This window comes from Myripristis murdjan, chromosome 11 (genome assembly GCF_902150065.1).
Source record: "Myripristis murdjan chromosome 11, fMyrMur1.1, whole genome shotgun sequence".
Taxonomy (NCBI): Eukaryota; Metazoa; Chordata; class Actinopteri; order Holocentriformes; family Holocentridae; genus Myripristis; species Myripristis murdjan.
In genome coordinates, this window is record NC_043990.1 from 1 (window position 1) to 22,500 (window position 22,500).

General features: G+C 44.8%; 1 protein-coding gene across 2 annotated transcripts in view; it reads right to left on the reverse strand.

The window, feature by feature from the left end:
- Positions 1 to 5,324: 5,324 nt before the first annotated feature.
- Positions 5,325 to 22,500, reverse strand: part of rnmt (RNA (guanine-7-) methyltransferase) — a 20,067-nt gene continuing 2,891 nt past the window's right edge. Inside the window, exons 3-11 of one of the 2 annotated variants that reach the window (XM_030064045.1) lie at positions 22,165 to 22,294; positions 19,596 to 19,721; positions 17,774 to 17,889; positions 15,045 to 15,226; positions 14,729 to 14,893; positions 7,927 to 8,044; positions 6,006 to 6,107; positions 5,769 to 5,802; positions 5,325 to 5,596 (exon numbers count right to left, since the gene is read on the reverse strand). In XM_030064045.1, the coding sequence (XP_029919905.1) occupies positions 5,559 to 5,596; positions 5,769 to 5,802; positions 6,006 to 6,107; positions 7,927 to 8,044; positions 14,729 to 14,893; positions 15,045 to 15,226; positions 17,774 to 17,889; positions 19,596 to 19,721; positions 22,165 to 22,294 (1,011 nt within the window). In that variant the 3' untranslated portion in view covers positions 5,325 to 5,558. The remainder of the gene's footprint in view (positions 5,597 to 5,768; positions 5,803 to 6,005; positions 6,108 to 7,926; positions 8,045 to 14,728; positions 14,894 to 15,044; positions 15,227 to 17,773; positions 17,890 to 19,595; positions 19,722 to 22,164; positions 22,295 to 22,500) is intronic. The other variant, XM_030064044.1, reaches the window with a different exon arrangement.

The window sequence follows — 22,500 nt, forward strand, 5'->3', positions numbered from 1 at the left end:
CCTAACCCTAACCCTAACCCTAACCCTAACCCTAACCCTAACCCTAACCCTAACCCTAACCCTAACCCTAACCCTAAACCCTAACCCTAACCCTAACCTAACCCTCTAACCCTAACCCTAACCCTAACTAACCCTAACCCTAACCCTAACCCTAACCCTAACCCTAACCCTAACCCCTAACCCTAACCCTAACCCTAACCCTAACCCTACCCTAACCCTAACCCTAACCCTAACCCTAACCCCTAACCCTAACCCTAACCCTAACCCTAAACCCTAAACCCTAAACCCTAACCCTAACCCTAACCCTAACCCCTAACCCCTAACCCCTAACCCTAACCCTAACCCTCACACTAGGTGGGGTCTGAACCCCGACCCAGCCCCTAACCCTAACCCTAACCCCAGCCTGGGCTCTTGCCCTAACCCTAACCCTACTCCTGGCCCTAACCATAACCCCACTTTCTGGCCCTAACCCTAACCCCGCTCCTGGCCCTAACCCTAACCCCGCTCCTGGCCCTAACCCTAACCCTAACCCTGGCCTCTGGCCCTAACCCTAACCTCACTCCTTTCCTAGCCCTAACCCTAACCTTATTCCCTTATGTCAAGTGGACTAATAATAAATAAATAATTAATATCAAGGAGATAATATAAATATTAAAAATTTAAAAACAATTCATGTTGGGAGGGGAACCACAAGGTTACAAAATTCATTAATTAATTCATGAGGGATGTAATAAAAAGGATCGGATGTAAACAGGGTTAATAAAACAAAAAGTTTAATAAGGGTTGCATGGAACTTGAAGCTCATTTCAGCTCTGACCAACGGAGGGAAAACATGGAAAAGAAAACAAACCGAAAAGGAAGAAATGAAGGCCAAAACGAGAGATGGAAAACAATGAAAGGAAAGCACAAGAACCAGTGATAAAAGAAAAACAAAAGCACAAAGATAAGTGACAAAGAAGAAAAACAAAAGCACAAGATTTAGTGACAAAGCAGAAAAAACAAAAGCACAAGTATACGTGACAAAGTGAAAAACAAAAACACAAAGAAAAGTGACAGAATAGAACAACTAAAGCACAAGAAAAGGTGATAAAGAAGACAAACAAAAGCACAAGATAGAGTGACAAAGAAGAAAAACAAAAGCACAAGTATGAGTGATAAAGTGAAAAACAAAAGCACAAAGAAAAGTGACAGATAAGAACAACAAAAGCACAAGAAAAGGTGACAAAGAAGATAAAGAAAACATTTTTTTGAAGGGAATGCCTAGCCTGATGAAGACCGAAAAGAGTCGAAACGTCGCGACAGGCATTATCCCGGGGATCCTAAAAAAAGAGAGAAAGAAAATAAACCGAAAAGGAAGAAAACAAACCGAAAAGGAAGAAATATAAAATCAAGGAACAAAAGAAAAACAAAAAGCACAAAGACAAGTGACAAAGAAGAAAAACAAAAGCACAAGATTAAGTGACAAAGAAGACAAACAAAAGCACAAAGAAAAGTGATAGAAAAGAACGACAAAAGCACAAAGAAAAGTGACAGAAAAGAACGACAAAAGCACAATAAAGGTGACAAAGAAGAAATAGAAAAGCACAAGAATAAGTGATTAAGAGAAAAACTAAAGCACATGGAAAAATGATAAAGATGAAAGACAAGAACACAAGGAAATGTGACAAAAAGGAAATTAAAGGACAACACAGGAGAGAATTAGTGGACAATGACGAACAGGGGACAGATCAACGCTGGAGGGAGTGGACAAAGCTGAATGGGGGTCAACTAAAGTTTAATGTAACATAAAATTAAAAATTAAATTAAACCAAATTAGGTATAAACTAAAAAAAAAAAAAAAAAAAAAAAAAAAAAAACTATGGGTGCAGACCTGATGCCTGGTGGGATGGCCCGTGCATTACGGTAGACCGAGTCAATCGGTCTCCGGATTTCTTTCCCCAACCTAACCGGCCAGTGCCTCACACTAGGTGGGGTCTGAACCCCGACCCAGCTCCTAACCCTAACCCTAACCCCAGCCTGGGCTCTTGCCCTAACCCTAACCCTACTCCTGGCCCTAACCCTAACCCCACTCTCTGGCCCTAACCCTAACCCCGCTCCTGGCCCTAACCCTAACCCTAACCCTGGCCTCTGGCCCTAACCCTAACCTCACTCCTTTCCTAGCCCTAACCCTAACCTTATTCCCTTATGTCAAGTGGACTAATAAATAAATAAATAATTAATATCAAGGAGATAATATAAATAATTAAAAATTTAAAAACAATTCATGTTGGGAGGGGAACCACAAGGTTACAAAATTCATTAATTAATTCATGAGGGATGTAATAAAAAGGATCGGATGTAAACAGGGTTAATAAAACAAAAAGTTTAATAAGGGTTGCATGGAACTTGAAGCTCATTTCAGCTCTGACCAACGGAGGGAAAACATGGAAAAGAAAACAAACCGAAAAGGAAGAAATGAAGGCCAAAACGAGAGATGGAAAACAATGAAAGGAAAGCACAAGAACCAGTGAATAAAAGAAAAACAAAAGCACAAAGATAAGTGACAAAGAAGAAAAACAAAAGCACAAGATTTAGTGACAAAGCAGAAAAACAAAAGCACAAGTATACGTGACAAAGTGAAAAACAAAAACACAAAGAAAAGTGACAGAATAGAACAACTAAAGCACAAGAAAAGGTGATAAAGAAGACAAACAAAAGCACAAGATAGAGTGACAAAGAAGAAAAACAAAAGCACAAGTATGAGTGATAAAGTGAAAAACAAAAGCACAAAGAAAAGTGACAGATAAGAACAACAAAAGCACAAGAAAAGGTGACAAAGAAGATAAAGAAAACATTTTTTTGAAGGGAATGCCTAGCCTGATGAAGACCGAAAAGAGTCGAAACGTCGCGACAGGCATTATCCCGGGGATCCTAAAAAAAGAGAGAAAGAAAATAAACCGAAAAAAGAAATAGGAAGAAAACAAACCGAAAAGGAAGAAATATAAAATCAAGGAACAAAAGAAAAACAAAAAGCACAAAGACAAGTGACAAAGAAGAAAAACAAAAGCACAAGATTAAGTGACAAAGAAGACAAACAAAAGCACAAAGAAAAGTGATAGAAAAGAACGACAAAAGCACAAAGAAAAGTGACAGAAAAGAACGACAAAAGCACAATAAAGGTGACAAAGAAGAAATAGAAAAGCACAAGAATAAGTGATTAAGAGAAAAACTAAAGCACATGGAAAAATGATAAAGATGAAAGACAAGAACACAAGGAAATGTGACAAAAAGGAAATTAAAGGACAACACAGGAGAGAGTTAGTGGACAATGACGAACAGGGGACAGATCAACGCTGGAGGGAGTGGACATAGCTGAATGGGGGGTCAATTAAAGTTTAATGTAACATAAAATTAAAAATTAAATTAAACCAAATTAGGTATAAACTAAAAAAACTATGGGTGCAGACCTGATGCCTGGTGGGATGGCCCGTGCATTACGGTAGACCGAGTCAATCGGTCTCCGGATTTCTTTCCCCAACCTAACCCTAACCCTAACCCTAACCCTAACCCTAACCCTAACCCTCTAACCCTAACCCTCTAACCCTAACCCTAACCCTAACCCTAACCCTAACCCTAACCCTAACGTGCACCTCTCTGCTGAAATACAGTATATTTCCAAACAATATCTAAAAAAGGAAAAATAGAACATGTGGACACCTGTTCTTCCCTGTTGCCCGAGCAAAGAAGCCCTGTTAGGGATACTAAGTATTATTCTGCTCTTTACCTAACCCTATGTACTATGTTTTCCCAGCTTATTGGACTTGCAGGTTCTGGCTGCTGATTGGACGGGAGAGTGACTCCTACTCCTTCCAAACTCCCAACCACCATTGACTTTTGTTGCTGCCAAGTGATCTCAGTTCCCTGTAATATCTCAAAAATGATATCTATGTTAATATAAATATATATATAACATATATAAACGTGTTAATATTGTTATGATAATAACAACAGTAGAAACAGTATCTTGTTAACATTAGTAAGTCCCTCCAAGTGCAGCTTGTTGCAGTGGTGAGCAGCTTGTTCTTTTTGTTCACCTTTTTGCTTGTTGGTTTTAGGGAGACAGGTGAAGCACCTGAAACATCTTTTTTATCTCGGTTACTTGGGTTTGTTATTTCAGCGGTGCTCTCCCCGACATTTCCCTGCTACTACCTTTTCATCTGAACTGATGAATAAATTGACTGTTTGACAGTCACTTTTATGTCCCAGTTCCCTCCAGGCCAGACTCAGAGAACTTTTATCCAACTAACGATTAAGAAACACCGCCGATGGGAGTTTTTAGTGGCAACTTCAGAGAAAACCTTTTTCTTTTTGTTTTTCCACAAACAAATCCACTGAGCCAACTGTGCTGATTTCTTGCTGATCATACCATCTGTTTTTATTAAATAAGACAAATTCATTGCTTGGATTGCCTGAATCTGTTTCACAAATCTGGTCAGGGTTGCCAGGTCTGTGAGACAAAAGTAGCCAAAAAGCAACTCAAAACCAGCCCAAAACCCGCCCAACCGGGTATAAAAAGGGCCCAAAAATCAGCCCAATACCAGAACTCAAAATATGCCCATAAAAATCCATATATGTTGCTTTTAAAGTCCAACAGCATTGCTATAATTGCAAAATGCACTGTAATATGTATAAAATAACACCATAAACATTAAAGGCAATTTCCCGAAACAGTTCTTTCACCTATTTAATTTACAGTATATCAGACCTTAAATATAATATGGGATACCTTACTTCAGCAAAGTGTTGCTGATGATGTGATTGGTCATGTGCTGAGTGGCCTCACACAGCATTGGCATATTATTTGTCTGTGGAGCATGTGACATATGTGGATAGTTTATATGCTGATCTGGCCCGGAGTCAGTTTGACAGGATTTGGGTATAAACATTGGTCATTCAAAATATAAATCTTTATTCATGTCTGCCCAAGCCCAACCTGCGGACAACACTTAAGAAGTAGACCAATTTGGCGGAAAAAACGCGGACTTGGCAACCCTGAATCTGATTCATTTTGTTTTGACCAAATTCTATATTCTCAAACCCAAATTCTTACACAAAAGACAAAATTTACTGACCTTTAAGAAATGTCTTCACTTTTTGAAGGTACAAATCAAAAATTGTAAAGCTGAAGCCACTGCACATTTTACAACATATTGAACCGTTTCCTTTAACAAAAAAAAAAAAAAAAAAAAACAACCTTTACTCTCCTGGATCTATTTGTGATTCATATGTCTCAAACTTTTGTAACTGTTTAATAAAATTGTACAAAAAAACCCACACTTTTTTTTTTTTTTTTTTTTTTTTACATTTTAATCCATTTAACTAACAAGCATCAGTGACCAATGGAACTCATATTTAATTAAAAAAAAAAAATCACACACACTCAGATGCTCACAGAAACACACACACACACACACACACACACACAGATGTTCATACAAACACACACACACACACACACACACACACACACTCAGATGCTCACACACATGCACGCACGGCAACAGCATTGTAGGGCAGGATTAGCACATCTTCTGAAATACGAACACCAGATAGATACCTGCAGACACACAACAGGTTCATTATTTATCGGTGATGAATTCATTTGTAACTTTGATCTTTATATCATCATTTTTATCACTATAATACCATCACATATTATTATCATTATTATTATTTTTGGTATAGATCTTATTATTATGGTCTGAAAAATAAGTGTGATGGAAACTCACTGGTTGCTTCCCACTCCGACCTGCTCAGGGTTCCCTGCACACACAAAACATCACAGCAGTTAGACGAGTGAGACCAGTTGAACCAGTAAGACCAGACTAAATGCATTAGACCAGTTAAACCAGTTAGATCAGACTAAACCCATTAGACCAGTAAGACCAGTTAAAACAAACAGTCCAGCTCAGCTGAACCAGTTAGACCAGTGAAACCAGCCCAGGACCTTCAGGCTGGGTCCTCACCAGTGGTAGTTTGACTCCATCTCTGCCCGCGTGTTCTTTGGCGTGGTCGTACTCTCCTCTGCTGTCTGTTGCCTGCCGGCTGCGCTCATCACACGGATAGGACTGGAAACATGTTAAACAACACGTTACCACGCTAACAGAAATCATGCCAACAACACGTTAATGCGCTAACAGAAAACATGCCAACAACACGTTAGTGCGCTAACAGAAAACATGCCAACAACACGTTAGTGTACTAACGAAGCACACTAACGAAGGAAGCGAATCATGGTAAAACAACAGAAGCTGCATGCTGGCGCAATAATCTGCAATTTACGTATGATCCGATTAGTCGAGGAATCGCAAAAATAATTGGTTTCGTGTCGATTATCAGAATAATCGTTTGTGGCCGCCCTAATGCCAACATGTTAACAGAAAACATGCTAATAAACACTGACACACTAACAGAAAACATGCCAACAACACATTACCTCGATAATAGAAAACATGCCAACAGCATGTTACCATGCTAACAGAAAACATGCTAACACACTGACATGCTAACAGAAAACATGCAAACATGTTAACAGAAAACATGCCAACAACACGTTACCACGCTAACAGAAAACAAGCCAACACGTTAACTACATTTTCACACAATGGCTTGATGGCATGACCACATAGAGTTTTGTTACATGATGAATTAAACCATCAGAGGGTTAGGGTCAGACTGGGGGGGTTAGGGGTTAAGGTTAGGGGGTTCAGGGTTTCCTCCAGGATTTTTGGAAACTGTGGGGGAGGGCTTCAGCGTCAGTGTATGTTTATGAGTTGTAGAACATAATAAATTATCTTGAAGGAGTAGATGTTTACCAGTAAGCTTGACTCTAATAATTTAACATTATGTTAAATTATTATTTGTTTTAAAAATTTAAATTACTTATCAAACAGACCAACACTATTCAGCTACCAATGAATGAGCAGTAGTATGCCTGTGATAACACAGATTGAAAAATAAGCCGAAGTGATACCTCTTCTCTGAATAGACAAGCTAAGCCAGTGTGCTGCTGTTAGCGTGAAAATAGAGCGGAGTGGCAACTCTTCGCTTTGTTACACAATCTATGTCAGTGCGCTGCTGTAGCCTGGAAAGTTTCTTTGCCTTTTGGACTCGTACGGTGCCGGTTGTAATATTATAATTATATTGTAATGTTATAATTAATATATATATGTGATATTTTTTCTTGGTGGTGCAGGTGCAGGTGAAACCACTGGAGGGGTTGTGCCACCCAGATTTGCTTCCCTCCATGTAAATTTCCCCAGACATGCGTTCATATTCCACACAAAAACAGCATTTCATTCAAATTATATCAAATTCCACGACATTCCATGTTAAAAACAGATTCCATTTTATTTGGCTAATTCCGCGATTCTGTCCGCGATTCCATGATCGTGAAAATTATAGCGCCCTACAATGTTAACATTAACGATAACATTAGGGTTGTTTTCACAGGCTTGAACAAAAAACTGGATTAAATTTAATCTTGCCTCTTGCCCTTTTCTCTCCCTCTGCGAGCACGCAGCAGTAGAATCAAACAGGCGGGTGATGACTCCGGTGTTCATTTTTAAAAATAAAGTTAATTGGAGTGTAATGTAACATTTCATGATATTTAAATTATCATTTTAAACTCTGATTATAGTAAGTATATGTGCGCAAATATAGGCTGTATATATGTGTATAGATATCCATTCATACAATATATATATAAAAAAAATCATCATTCCGAAGGCGTGGCGGCTTTTATTTTGTCATAGCGGTGTGCCATGATCAATTACATGTAGTGGAAACCCAGGGGGTTACGGTTAGGGGTTTAGGGGTTAGGGGTTACAGTTAGGGGTTTAGGGGTTTAGGGGTGTAGGGGTTAGGGGTTACGGTCAGACTCTGTACCTCTAGAGCTGTCATCTTCATCATCAGGCTGCGATGTTGGTCCTTCTTCACTTTTTCCTCAAAGAACTCAGAGAAGGTCTTCTTGAAGACAAGACGCATATTGTAGCGCTTCGCCATCCTGACACAGACATACAGACACACACAGACACAGACACACACACACACACACACACAGACATATACTGAGAAGCCACACTAACAGTAGTTTAAGGTGATCATATAATACTGAAGGAAATTCAAGAAAATGATCCTGATCACGTACAAATTATAAACTTAGGTTTATCAATCCAAAAAAAAAAAACAAAAAAAACAAAAAAAACAAGATGTTGAAACGATGAGTTACGAATGTAACTACGGTTCTATGAGTCCCGAATGACCGCCAGAGGCGGTGCTTTAAGCACTGAATAGTCCCTTCGCACATGCGCAGTTCGAGTATGTATACCAAAAAAGTCACCTGTGACACCTGGATGACCCGGAAAGGGTATAAGTTCCGGGGTCAACCGGCACATCATTTCCTACAGAAACTTCTCGCGTGATCACGAGGATTCTGAGTGACTGAGCGCTCTGGCGGTCATTCGGGACTCATAGAACCGTAGTTACATTCGTAACTCATCGTTCTATTTCGTCCCTTCTGACCGCCAGAGGCGGTGCTTTAAGCACTGAATGACTTATACCAAAAGTGTCACGAGGAATCCTGACTACAAACTCATTGAGCAGAATCAAGGACTCCAGTAGGAAGGCTACACCCAGTGGATGGGGTAATAGCCGCAATACCCTGTGGGCCCTGGTAGCTACAGAAACAAGGTCGAGGACCGGGACCATAATCGAAAAAGAATACCTCACTGCGCAGAACCTGAGGATTCTGGCTGGAGAACAACTCCTAATGGAGGAGGAGTGGCCACGTTCACCCTGTAGAACCTGCAGAATGTGCTTGGTGATGACCATGAGGCAGCTGCACAGATGGTCCCTAGAGGTACCCCTCTCAGGGCCGCCCATGATGTGGATATGCTCCTTGTTGAATGACACTTCACAGCAGGTGGCAGAGAGCGATTAGCCAACATGTAAGCGTGAGTGATGACATCCACGACCCAATGGGAGAGACGCTGCTTAGAGAGAGCAGAACCCTTCTGAGGCCCACCATGACAAATAAAGAGTTGTTCGGACTGACGAACACTTGCAGTAGCAGCAATGTAGGTTTTGAGTGCCCGTACCGGGCACAACAGTTCCGGTTCGTCCCCTCCATCCCCTACTGGGGGGTTGAACTGCGTGAGCCTTATAGGCTGATTCAAATATGACCGAGACAGCACCTTTGGGAGAAATGACATATTTGGCCAAAGAGTGACACTCGAATCATCATGGTTCCATCGTAAACACGAAGCACTTACCGATAGAGCGTGCAGCTCACCAACGCGCTTTGCTGACGTGATGGCCAGCAAGAAAGCAGTCTTGTAAGCCACCCATTTCAACTCCGCTTGAGCCAGAGGCTCAAACGGAGGCTGGCATAAGGCATGGAGCACCAGGGAGAGGTCCCATGCCGGAACTCTCGGGGATATTGGGGGATGCAGCCTCCAGGCCCCCTTCAGAAAAAGGGACACCAGACTGTGACCCCCCACAGTGTTATTGTCCACTCTGGCATGATGACACGAAATAGCAGCTACATACACCTTAAGAGTTGAAGGAGACCTGCCCTTGTCCAAGAGAGACTGCAGGAACTCCAGGACCGTCGGTATTGAGCAATTAACTGGGTCCGCCTTCCGACCTGCACACCAGTTACTGAATAGCTTCCACCTATTGTCATACTGCAGACGGGTGGATGATGCCCTGGCATTCAAGATGGTTTCCCGAACAGCATCGGGACAGCCGCTCAGCAACGACTCGGGCCCTCCAGTGGCCATACCCACAGCTGGAGGTTCTGAGGATTGGGATGCCAAATCTGCCCCCCCAATTGAGACAGCAGGTCTTTCCTGTAGGGGAGGCGCCAGGGTGTACCGCAGCACAGTCTGTGAATGAGAGGGAACCATGTCCTTGCTGGCCAGAAAGGGGCCACCAGTAAGAGTCTGTGACCATCCTGAAGGACCCTCTGAAGTGTCGGCCAAATCAGAGGAAGCGGAGGGAATGCATATAACAGGGTCTTTGGCCAGGGGTGAGCCACTGCATCCTGGCCGAGAGGGCTGGTTGTCTCCATCAGAGAAAACCAGAGGGGACAGTGGGTCGTCGCTTCTGAGGCGAAGACATCCACTTCTGCTCTGCCGAAGAGACCCCAGATAGTGCGTACCACCTCTGGATGAAGGCGCCACTCTCCAGGTGGAGGCTTGTGACGTGACAGGAAATCCGCCAACTGGTTTTGCTCCCCTGGGACATATACTGCCCGCAGACTGGTCAGTCGGGGGGCTGCCCATGTCAGGAGCTCCTGTGACACCTGCAGTAGCTGTGCAGACTTGGTGCCGCCCTGGTGATTTATATGATAAACTGCCGAGGTGTTGTCCGACCGTATGAGTACATGTCGTCCTCTCAGATACAGCAGAAAGTGCTTCAAGCCCAGATGTACTGCTCGCAGCTCTAGCACATTGATATGTCTGGCTTGATCTCGTACGGGCCACTGACCTTGAGCTATTCGGCCTTTCCACACTGCACCCCATCCTAAGGGGCAGGCATCTGTGGCAACAACCTCTCGCCGAGAGGGAATAGAGCCCATGGGAACGCCCTTGGACAGATAGGCCCTGTCCCTCCATGGAGCTAAGGCAAGGATGCATTGCCGAGACACCCTGATTTTTCTGTGTCTGTGTCGCCTTATGTCCAGGTGGAAGCTGTTCAGCCATTTCTGCAGAGGGCGTAGCGACAGCAAGCCCAACGGAACAACGGCCGATACTGACGTTAGTTTGCCCAAGAGGCGTTGGAACATGACAAGGGGCAATGATCTGCCTCTGCGGAACAGAGAGAGCAGGTGAAGAATGTCGTCCACACGTTGAGGGGACGGGCAAGCCTTCATGGTCAGTGTGTTTAATGCCACACCGATGAAGACCGTAGACTGAGAGGGCTCCAGGCAACTCTTTTCTGCGTTCACTTTCAGGCCTAGTTGGGAAATGTGAAAGAGAAGGTGATCCGTGTCCTGAACCACTTGAGTTCTGGATGGAGCACAAACCAGCCAGTCGTCCAAGTATGGCAGAACCTTTACCCCTTGAGACTGCAGGGGTGCCAGGGCCGCTGCCATGCACCTGGTGAACACCCTCGGGGAGAGGGAGAGTCCGAAAGGGAGGACCCTGAACTGCCAGTGACGGCCTCGACAGGCAAACCGTAGGAATTTCCTGTGGTGAGGAGCGATGGGGATGTGAAAGTAAGCATCTTTCAGGTCCACAGATGTAAACCATTCTCCTTGGGTGACAGTTTGTAACACGTGCTGTGGTCAGCATATGAAATTTTATTACCTTCAAATATTTGTTGAGCCCTCTTAAGTCCAGAATCGGACGGAATCCGCCAGTCTTCTTTGTAACGAGGAAGTACTTTGAGTAGAATCCTCCGGGCTGTTGCAGAGGGTCTACGGCCTCGATCGCGCCCTTGGCCAGGAGGGTGGACAACTCCTGGTCCAGCGCTTGAGCTTTTGCCGGGTCGTTGATGGTGGTCATCGTCACCCGGCTGGAGGGAGGGGGCCGGCGTCGGAATTGAAGCTTGTACCCGTGGGTTAAGGTGGCAATCACCCAGGGGTCCGAAGCGTGAGCAGCCCAGTAACCGAGCTGCTGATGGGAGAAATATCCGACAGCCGGCCCCGATGCCTCATTTACTGCCCCCCTGACCTCTAGGGGCCGTGGGGGGGCGCCGACCAGGGTCCTGAGCTCCACGTCGTGCAGAGGGCCAACGGGCCGTGGTGCGAGAGTCCCTGGCTGGCCTCTGAGTGGGACGACGAGGACTACGGCGCAGACTTGAGTCAGTCGGTGGCGGTAAGCGAACCCGGGAAGAGGCCGAGGGTCGGGACATGGGGACCCTGGACCTGCTGGGTCTGTTGGGGGGAGGCATGCTTCTAACCAGGGTTGAGAACTCTTCCCTGGTCTGCCGAGCCTTCAGTGTGCGCTCCAGCACCTCCTGAGCGGCTGAGCCAAACATCTCCCCGGGCTCCACTGGAACATCACGGAGGGCCCTCCTGCATGCCTCCGTCAAGGGCGCCTGCGCAAGCCACACTTGCCTGCGAGCTTGCACCAAGAATGACATCATCCTCCCCAGTTCCCTCGACATTAAGGCAAACGGCTGTAGTGACGCATCACTGAAATTAGCTGTGGAGACATCAGCACTGCTGTCCTGTAGTGATGCAGACAGGGCCAGCAAGAGATGGGAAAGCGAGTTACCAATGCGACCAGCCCGTGCTCCGGCATTATATGCCCTTGATATCAGGTCATCTGTGACCCGGCACTGAGGTCGAGGACATCTGGCAGCTGCCCGCATTGCCTCATCGGGAGACACAATGAGGGACGCAATAGTCGGTTCGATAGAAGGCATCCGGTCGAGGCCAACCGCTGCCGCATCATGCATAGCTGCCAGTGCCCGGCCGTCAGAAGTGAGACGAGAACAGGCTCCAGTGTCTCGCCAACATGAATGCAGTTCCTGGAGATAATCCCTCGAAGGAGGGACAGTGAAGGAAGTGGAAGCGCCGCCCCGCCTAAAGAAGGCGGTCCCTGGTGTTGATTGGGCTGGCTGTGGGATCTGTACCTGTAGGCGATCCACAGCCATGCGTAGTATGTCAGACATGGAGGCGTCCGACTCCCCAAGCATACTCTGCGGGCTTTGAACTGAAGAATGGGAACCCAGTTCTGAAGCATGGGAGTGTTCATCCTCTTGCATACCAAAGTCAGTGGCTGAGGCCGCAAGAGAAAGTACATCCTCCTCCGGAAGCAGCAAGGGCATAGGTGGGGTCTGTAATGACATCTCTGTGTCTACTGGGGGAGCATCAGACTGACGAGTCTGGAAAAGGGACCTCATCTCCGCAAGTTCAGCAGAAAGCTTCTGTACCTGCTCAGCAAGCCTGCTATCCGACTTCCTTTTCTTTTCAGTTGGAGCAGCTGCAGTTGATACCTCTCTCCTGCGCTTTGAACGAGTAGACTGGGCTGGAGGCAACTTACCAGATGGTGGGAGGTCGTCTCCACCTATTGAATGGTCTACCTGAGCCAACCTAGCAGCCCTTGACGCAAACGACATACAGCTGCAGTTCATGCAGGCGTTGTCAGAGAGTCCTTCTCGAAGGTGGTCTGGGCCGAGGCACACCGGACAGAGGTCGTGGCCGTCATCTTCCGACAAAGCAGTCCCACAGTCAACACAATAATGTGCATTCTCCATCATCAGAGCTCTGGTCCAACCACCTAAGCTGAGGGAAGGATGCGAACACACAACCTGCACAGCAGAGGGGTTCTAGGAGGTGCAGGCTTGCAGCGGGAGCGAGGGTGAAAACACCGCACTTACCGCTGTAATGCAACCGGCAGGAAGCTGGCTCATAGCAGGAGAGGGGAGCGCAAACGCTGCCTTCACTGCCGCAAGCGCCTACGTTGGTGGTGAGCCTGTAGCAGGAGCGGGGGCGTGAACACAACCTTCACCGCTACAAGGCGTCCAGCGGGAAGCTAATCTGCAACAGCGGAGGTGAGCGCAGACGCTAACCTCACTGCTGCAAGACGTTCACCGTTGTAGTCACAAACTAATCACAGCGCAACAGTGCGCAACAAACAATTATCAGCAAGCGGGAGCGGGCTGCGCAAACGCTGCCTTCACCAACAAAAACTGTTCAATGCTAAACAAAAGACACCCGAAGCAAAAGACTTCGGCGAATTCCCTCTTAGGTAATAATAAAACTATATTATGGAACGAAATGAACTTACAATGGGAGCGGAAAGCGCGAACGCTGCCGTCACCAACAAATGATATTACAATCAAAACAACGACTGAAGCAAAGTTAACTCGGTAGCAAACTTATATTTTTGCAAGCATGCAATACTGGGGGGCAAAGCGCACACGCCAGCCTCACCACAATGTAGCGATATAAATATAAATCAAACAAACATACCTCGAATCCGGTTGTGAGTGAAGAAACACAACAAACCGTCAAACAATCCCAATAGGAATGTGGTTCCGTTGCAGCCCTTGGAGGGCGAATGCTCCGCAGCTCCGACCTATAAAGATCACAGGGCTACCAGCAACGGTATATTATAGTTTCAGAAAAAAAAAAACGCTTAGCCTGAGCTGCTACTGCCTGCGACTCGCACGCGAGAAGAAAACAGGAAATGATGTGCCGGTTGACCCCGGAACTTATACCCTTTCCGGGTCATCCAGGTGTCACAGGTGACTTTTTTGGTATACATACTCGAACTGCGCATGCGCGAAGGGACTATTCAGTGCTTAAAGCACCGCCTCTGGCGGTCAGAAGGGACGAAATAGAACTCCCTTTTAATGAACCAAGTGCATTAAGGACTTTTGAGTATTGGAACCTCCGCTGCCGACGACTGATGGAGTTCAGGCAGGAACTTTGACCCCTACACTTCTGAAAGCCTGATGACATCACAGCAGGTGACCTGACCACAGCACCTCCAGATCTGCAGGGTGTCTGCACAGGTCGGGAAGCAGGAGGAGCTTCTAATGAACGATCAGTACGCTGACTGAGGCTAGCATGACGCTCCTACAAGCATAAAACCTATTGTCTTCGATGTAGCATGGTCCTCCCCAAACTCCCCCACCAGAGTTTTGCTCTGCAGTGTCTCAGATAATATGGTGATTATACATCAATATTAGTGTGTTATGGCTTATTTACAAATTAAATTGGATATCTTACTGTTGTAACAGCGGAAAATAAACAAGGAATTCAGGAACGTCCACCACGTCCTCCAGACTGAAGTGATACTGGCAGCCAAACAGAGGATAGGAGCCTTTCGACTGGAAGGAAACTCTGAAAACCTCATTCCCAAATGCCAGGGAGTCCGACTCCTCCAACCGTTTACTGGAGACACACACACACACACACACACACGTCAGTAAGTTACAGACCTCCAGCTGCCATGGTACAGATGTAAATAGTACAGACCACACACACACACACACACACACACACACACGTCAGGCAGTCAGTGTGATGGTCAAGGGGTTCTTACACCAGCTCGTAGGCGTCGGGCGTGGTTCCAATAAAGAAGCCTCCAGGCTTCAGCCTCTCGCAGGCGTTCCTCAGCATCATTTCAGCCTGCGGCTGGCTCTCAAACGAGTAGTGATAGACGAACTGACAGCTGCACACGTCGAACATCAGGTCTGGGTCGTCCAGCTTCTCCGACAGCACTTCCTGTGAACAGAGGTTTGAGGTCACCTGAAGCAATAATATTGAACTTCATTAATAAAACATTGTTTCAAAAGAGTGTTGGAGTCTTAAAATGTTTTACAGAGTGAGAACAACTGCATTAGTTTGAATGTAGACACCCCGCTGTGGTGCTACAGGGAAGGTCAAGGGGTCAGCAAAATTGCCAGGTTACATCCTCTGGGCAACAAACATTATCTTCATCAAATTTCATGGTGATACATCACATAGAACTGGAAAATGGCGCTCTGGACCTGACTAACAGCAACAGTGATGTCTAAGAAGGCACAGGAAACAAAGGAGAAGGTAGACAAGATAAAAACAAGAAAGATAACTGAATAAAAGCAACTTAACAGTGTGTGCCTTCACAGAGACCTTGTTATCTTAATTACAGCACTTAGCCCTCTTTCTGAGGAGATCTCACAGATGTAGTCAGGCAACACACCTGAGCAGGTTTTACAAGTGAACAAAACAAGTGTTCTTCAAGTTCTATCCTGATAAAGATCTACAAAGTACAGTTCTACCTCGGTATAGATCTAGATGATACAGTTCGAAATAGTGCGGTTCTACCTTTGTATAGATCCACATCAGCCCTGTCGATGTTTGGACAACTCAAAGGTGATCGCAAAGCAGTAGGGAAAATAATAAAAATTATAATAAATAAAAATTTAAAAAGTTGTTTTAGGAATTTCTGTCTTTTATATATTTTTTTGATCCAGGCAATGTGGACATGTTGGACATAATTCTCTACTGCTCTCCTGTCTGACTGGCTGGATCACGACAGTGTACGTGAAGCTACCATCAGTTGAACCTTGTTTTGCAACCAGCGGGTTCACAATTGTTAGTCCACTTTGTTCGACGACAAACGTCTGCCTCTTTGGCCGACACTTTATTCAAAGACAAAGGACAGAGTCGCTGTGCGACCTGCCTCAACAACTGCTTTATCACTACGAATGCTTCTTGCCACAACCTGACAAATCTGTGGCCATGGATGGCTTCTGAGGACTCAAACACTGAGCAAGATTTCCTCACACTTTTACCATTAAAAGAAAGGACAAGGAAGGAGGACTTCTACAACAAGTTCAAACAGTATACTCAAACATGCAGGACAACAACATCCCCATACAAAGCATGTATACCTGAAGGCAAGCCAGCCACACGAGGCACAGCTTCCCCAGTTCGACTGATATCACTGTGATCCAACAACCTGCGCTGGCAAAATTGTGGAGGATTTCCATGTAATGACATTTGTTGTATGGACTGTTAGCTCCATACAGGCACAGGGACTGCAGCACAAAGTGTTCAATTCTTTACTTGACCAAGTCAGCACTGCTTATGGGGACTTACTCCTACATGCTGATGTTGGTTGGTTAAGTGGCAGGAAGGTGCTGCAGTGGTTTGTTGACCTGCTACCTGAGATCCACTCCTTTCAAGAGACACAGAATGAGCAACACAACTGTCAGACAATGCATGGCTTTCTGATTTGGGATTTCTTAGACCTGATGGCCAAACTGAATAAGCTCAACTGTGAACTGCAGGGTAGAGACAAAGAGTTGGCACACATGATTAGTGCAGTCAGTGTCTGAGGACCTCTTAGTTGATCAATAAAAGACTGACATGCTTCCCAAACCTGGACAGAGAGAGACAAGCTACACCTGAATTTCTGTGTCCATTTGGATGAAGTTGCAGCTGAATTTGACAGGTGTTTGCAAGAAATGCATGCCCTGGAGGTCACTGTCAAAGACATTACAAATCCATTACTTCCCACTGATACTGACACTCTGTCAACTTGAAGGATGCATTTTCCCTGCCAAATGAAGTGGACATGGAAATAATTGAACTATAAAGTGACACTGAAATGCACTGCAGGGCAGAGGACTGAGCAGAAAAACATTTCCTCCTCTCTGCCTGTGCACTGAAAGTGAAAGCCTTCTTTGGCTGGACTTCTCTCTGTGAGATGGGCTTTTCATAAATCAAAGTAATCAAAACAAAGCACCGGACAGACTGTGTGAAACTAGCCTCTAAACTATGAACCCAATCACAGAGCACTACCTGATCATGTGCAGTCACATCACGCTGACTCTGGCATACTGTGGTCTGAAATGCTGTGTATTGTGATACCTTGGGGATGCAAACCACTCACTTATATGACTTATGTTTCTCTCCGTACGTAGTAAAAATAAACTCATAGAGAAGCACTGTTATTCCAGTCGTTCATATTTTAATACCTGCCCGCAGTCTGATCCTGAAAGGTTGAGGGTATCTGAGTTCATGGTGTGCTCTGACAAAGCATAAAAATTATGTAAATAAAAGAGGCAACATTATTCAGCATTTAAACATCTGTGGGCTTTTATTCTTGTATTTCTGAACGGTACATCTGGACATCAGAGGTGATCTTGGCTTGAAAACGGTTGGTGACCACTGATCTAGATGGTGCATTTGTACCTTTTGTGAATTTCCCAGTTTGGGATCAATAAAGTATACCTATCTATCTATCTATCTATCTTGGTATAGATCTAGATGGTGCAGTTGTACCTTGGTACAGTCAGCGGTGATGAACTGGGCGCTGAAGACCTTTTCGTGGCTGTGGCTCTTCCTCTTCATGTCCTCATAGCGGATCTGGCACTGCTCCACCGACACCGCCGCGATATCTGAAACGTCAGCATGTTAGCATTTTGAGGAACTTCACACTTGATCCAGCTGACATCAACAGCTCTGATGAGACTGTGCACTGCAGCACCACCTGGTGGTGACACAAAGTCAAATGCAATACCAAGGACAAAAAAATAAGAAAGAAAAAAGAAAAATCACATCTTTCTGGTGACGACAGAAGTTTCTGGACTTGTTTTCATCAGGTTCAATCAATGATGTGTTTAATACAGAAATATACAGGAGGATAATTTCCACTGTGACCTCAATTTCTACACATTTCATACATATCCGTACAAGCAGGTACTTACATTTTCCCCACTGGTGGTGCCCCTCATGTTTGAATCCTAACCCTCAACATTTTGTATTGAGACACATTTATTACCAGTTTATTGGCTGATGACATCAGAACCACTGAGCCAATCCTTAAGATCACAAGATTCAAAATACCTGAGAATGGAAACCATATTTCGGTCAAATCTGTCCTTTGTCATTTTAGTAACTGTATTAATTTTGGTTATCTAAAATACACGGGCATAACATTCACCAAAGTTCTATATTTTTTCATTAATTTTTAAAATGTAACCATATGTTGCATGATCACTCTACAATATACCATTTAGCCAGTAAATATGTTCTTGAGTAGTTAACTCCCAAAAATGGGACACTGAACGGTATTCTGTGGCATTCTATAACGTGAGGCTTTCAAGCCCATCATATTCCTCAAAAATTGTAATTTTCAATATACACTGCAGTTAGAAATAGGGATGCAGCGATCCAATATTAGCATTGGATATCGCGCCAATATCAACATTTTACCTGGATCGGGCAAAAGCAGCCGATCCTCAAGATCCTTCCCCTTTTAACCCTCTTGCGACACGGGCTACATCATGTGGCAGGCGCGTGTGCTGCATGCCGCAAGAGTTGATTGAGTTGAGTTGTAAACACAAGCAACATGGAGCGAACGAAAGGGTCTGCAATATGGAGGTATTTCACCCTTAGCACGCCAACTAGCTCGACGGCAGTTTGCAGTGTATGTAAAATGAATGTTGCCAGGGGTGGTGGTCGCACTGCCACATATAATACCACACATTTAATCAAGCAGCTCAAGAAAAAACACGTGAAGGAGCACAAGGAATTCCAGCAGCTGAACAGATCAAATGGAGCTGCCGTTGAGTTTGTAACTTCTTAAATCAACAATGAGATTGGATCGGTATCTGGTATCGACCGATATGTAAGGCCCCAGCGTCGATATCTGCATCGGAACTGAAGAAGTCGGATCGGTGCCTCTCTAGTTAGAACTTTACAAGAGGAATATTCCAAAGCCTGACAACCTGAGGAACACCTTACTGTCTCACATCCACGCACACACACACACGCGCACACACACACACGCAGAGGATAATGTGCAAATTTGTGCTGTGCACTTGACATAAGAAAAGTCGGCATCAGGCAGCGTTTCACCAACAGGTGAGATCCAGGCCGTGGATGCTGAGTCAAACACAGTAAAACACTGCATGACATTAAAACGTCCAGCCGGCTGGGATCTGACAGGCTAAGCGATGGGATCAGCCAGCAGATTCCAGCGGAGAAGAGTCTGTTCTCTGCAGCGTTTCGTCTCATCATGAATCTTTACTCTAAGCTGGATTTACATTCTCTGAAATCCAGAAGAAGCTCCAGAAAGCTTTATAGTTGTAACAATCGGTACCTGCACAGACCAGGTGGCTGATGCCTCCCTTCTTCCACTTCAGCAGGTCTCCTCCTTTCCCACAGCCAAGGTCCAGCACTGCCAGCTGGCCCTGGCCTCTCCGACGCACCTGCTCCAGGACCTCACCTGTCAATCCATCCAACAATCCATCAATCCATCAATCATTCAATCCATCAACTAAACAACCAGGTGCATGTGGGAGCATGTTGGCTTCCCTGTAACACAGTGACGGTGGACAACAGTGGCTGTTCTGCCTGTGTTGCCGCTCTAGGCGAAATTACTGGCTTGCGCCCTTCCATGTTACTTGGCCTACTCCTACCACGGCACCAGGCAGGCCGGCCGCGGCACCGGCCGATCACCTGTCAGGTCCAGCAGACCTGACCGGGGGGTTGCAGTACCGGCCCGCCTGATGCTGGCTGGTGGCTTTTTTATTCAAGCAAGATTTTGTCCATATAAAAAGTAGGCTAGCCTATTTTTCCAAAAAACGGTCTTGAAAAAGAGGGGTCGTCTTAAAATCAGGGTCGTCTTTTATGCGGGTCAATATGGTAGTTTAGAAAACTGGCTTTTTTTTTTTTTTTTTTTTTTTTTTTTGAGGACGCACTTCTTCTTTTAGTTTTTTTGGGGGGCGCTCGTGCGCCCCCAAGTAGATTGCACCCTGGGTGGTTGCCCACATTGCCCATAGCAAAAACCGTCCCTGGTGGACAAACCATTATGGTGTGTAGGCACTGTGGCACGCGAAATTAGTAGGGCTGTAGTCAACCAGAGAAAATCTTGGTCGACTAAAGTCCTGAAATTTTGACCAAAAGTCGACTAATCGGGGGGCAGCGGGAATACAAAAAAAAAAAAAAAAAAAATTACTATTTTTAGATCGGTTAACTGGACAGTAGCCTGCCTGCTAGCATTCTCCGCCTAAATGAATTATAAATAAACATAAACAACAAGTATTTGCAGTATATTAAATCGTTTTTGACCTAATTATTTTTGCACTGAATGATCATACTTGCCAACTCTCCCGATTCACGCAGGAGACTCCCGATTTTTAACCCGCAATGCTCCCGGTCAGTAATTTCTCCCGCTAATCTCCTGATTTTACAGTGAAGGAAACAAGTCAGATTGTGGGGGGTATTTGTCGCAGTATCTGGCCATAGCTGCCAACACTCCCGTTTTTCCCAGGTTTCTCTCGTATTTTAGACTCATCTCCTGCCGCCCTCCCGTTTTGTCTTTTCTCCCGGGAATCTCCCGTAATTTACAAGCCCCAATTTTGTTTGTTAATAATAATGAGAAACGCACAATAAGAAAGGTTTTATTTTGAAAGCTAGGACCGAAAGCCGCCGCAGCTCCGTTAGTTTGACAGAAGCTGAAACACACAGCGAAATGTTTAACTGTAAATAAAAGTGCACATTTATCAGCCTGTGTCCTACAATGCCAAGTTTACTGACTAATTATTAAAATCCTGGATGTGCTGTAAATCTTAACCGGCTCGGCAGGCTCTAATATCCCCGCACATCTTCTGCTGCTCCCCACCACAAAAATCTCCCGGAATTTACTACTCAATTGTTGGCAGGTTTGTGAATGACACACTGGAGTCGGTCGGCTCTGACAGCGTTGCATCACATGCACCTACGCAATATCATAACCTATGATTTCCGTTTATGTCAAGTTGCCATCGTCGCGGGTGTGTGCGCCTGCAGTTATAAAACGATTAGACTAAAACTTTGAAATACGCCAATTCTGATATCTTTATACTCCAAACTGATGGAGCAACCTAACGCAGACATGTTAGCTTACCGTTTTTAGGTGATATGCCTTGTTGGTTGTTGAGCTGTGATACGCAAACTGTTGTTTGCAAAGTTTGCATTCGACTTTTTTTCCATCTCTTTTGGTAAAATGCTGCCACACTGACGACGTCTTTGACATGGTAGAGGACTAAATGTTCATTGAACGTTCTTAATTAAGCAAATAGTCGGAAAACCAGACCTAATTTTTTCTTCAATTCAGAACACACCTGCCCACCTGTCTGTCTCTGCCAGTGGGTCGGGCTAATCCAAAACTGTGAAAACAAGGGGGGTGTTCTGAAGACAGACTGTTACCTGTGAAACAGGCTGTTCTGAAAACACCCCCATCAGCACTTAGTGCTTTACTCCTGATAAAATTAACATGGCAAATAATCGACCAATCAGATTTTGGTCGACCAAGAACGTATCGACCAATAAATCAACCAGTCGACTAACAGACTACAGCCCTAGAAATTAGAAGGTATCATTCCTTCAATTGCACTTTAAGTTGTTTTTATATAATTTAAAATTTTAATTAAACACTGGATGGACATTTTTAGTTGAATGCTTTTATTTAATGGGCAAAAGTGTTTCATAGAATAAATGGAGGACAAAGTTATATTTGTCTTTTTTTTTTTTTTTTTTTTTTTTTGCTGATCTGAAAAATGATCCGATCCGTGACTCAAAACCGTGTTACGATCCGATCCGTGAGTTTTTTGATCCGTTGCACCCCTAATGAATTCTAAACAATATTAATCAGAACTGACGCTCACAGTGATTATTGATGAGCTCACCGATCAGAACGCTCTTCATCCAGTTGTTGAAGTTCCTCATGTGGAAGATGCGGCTCTGGCTGCGCACGGCGAGACCGACTTCCTGCAGGCTGTTGTAGTGACGGGCCACTTCAACACTGTGCTCCGAGCACTGCAAGACACCGCATCTTCATCACCATCATCATCACACCTTCATCACCTTCATCACACCATCATCACACCTTCATCACCACCATCACACCATCATCACACCTTCATCACACCATCATCACACCTTCATCACCACCATCACCACCATCACACCATCATCATCACACCTTCATCATCACACCTTCATCACCTTCATCACCACCATCA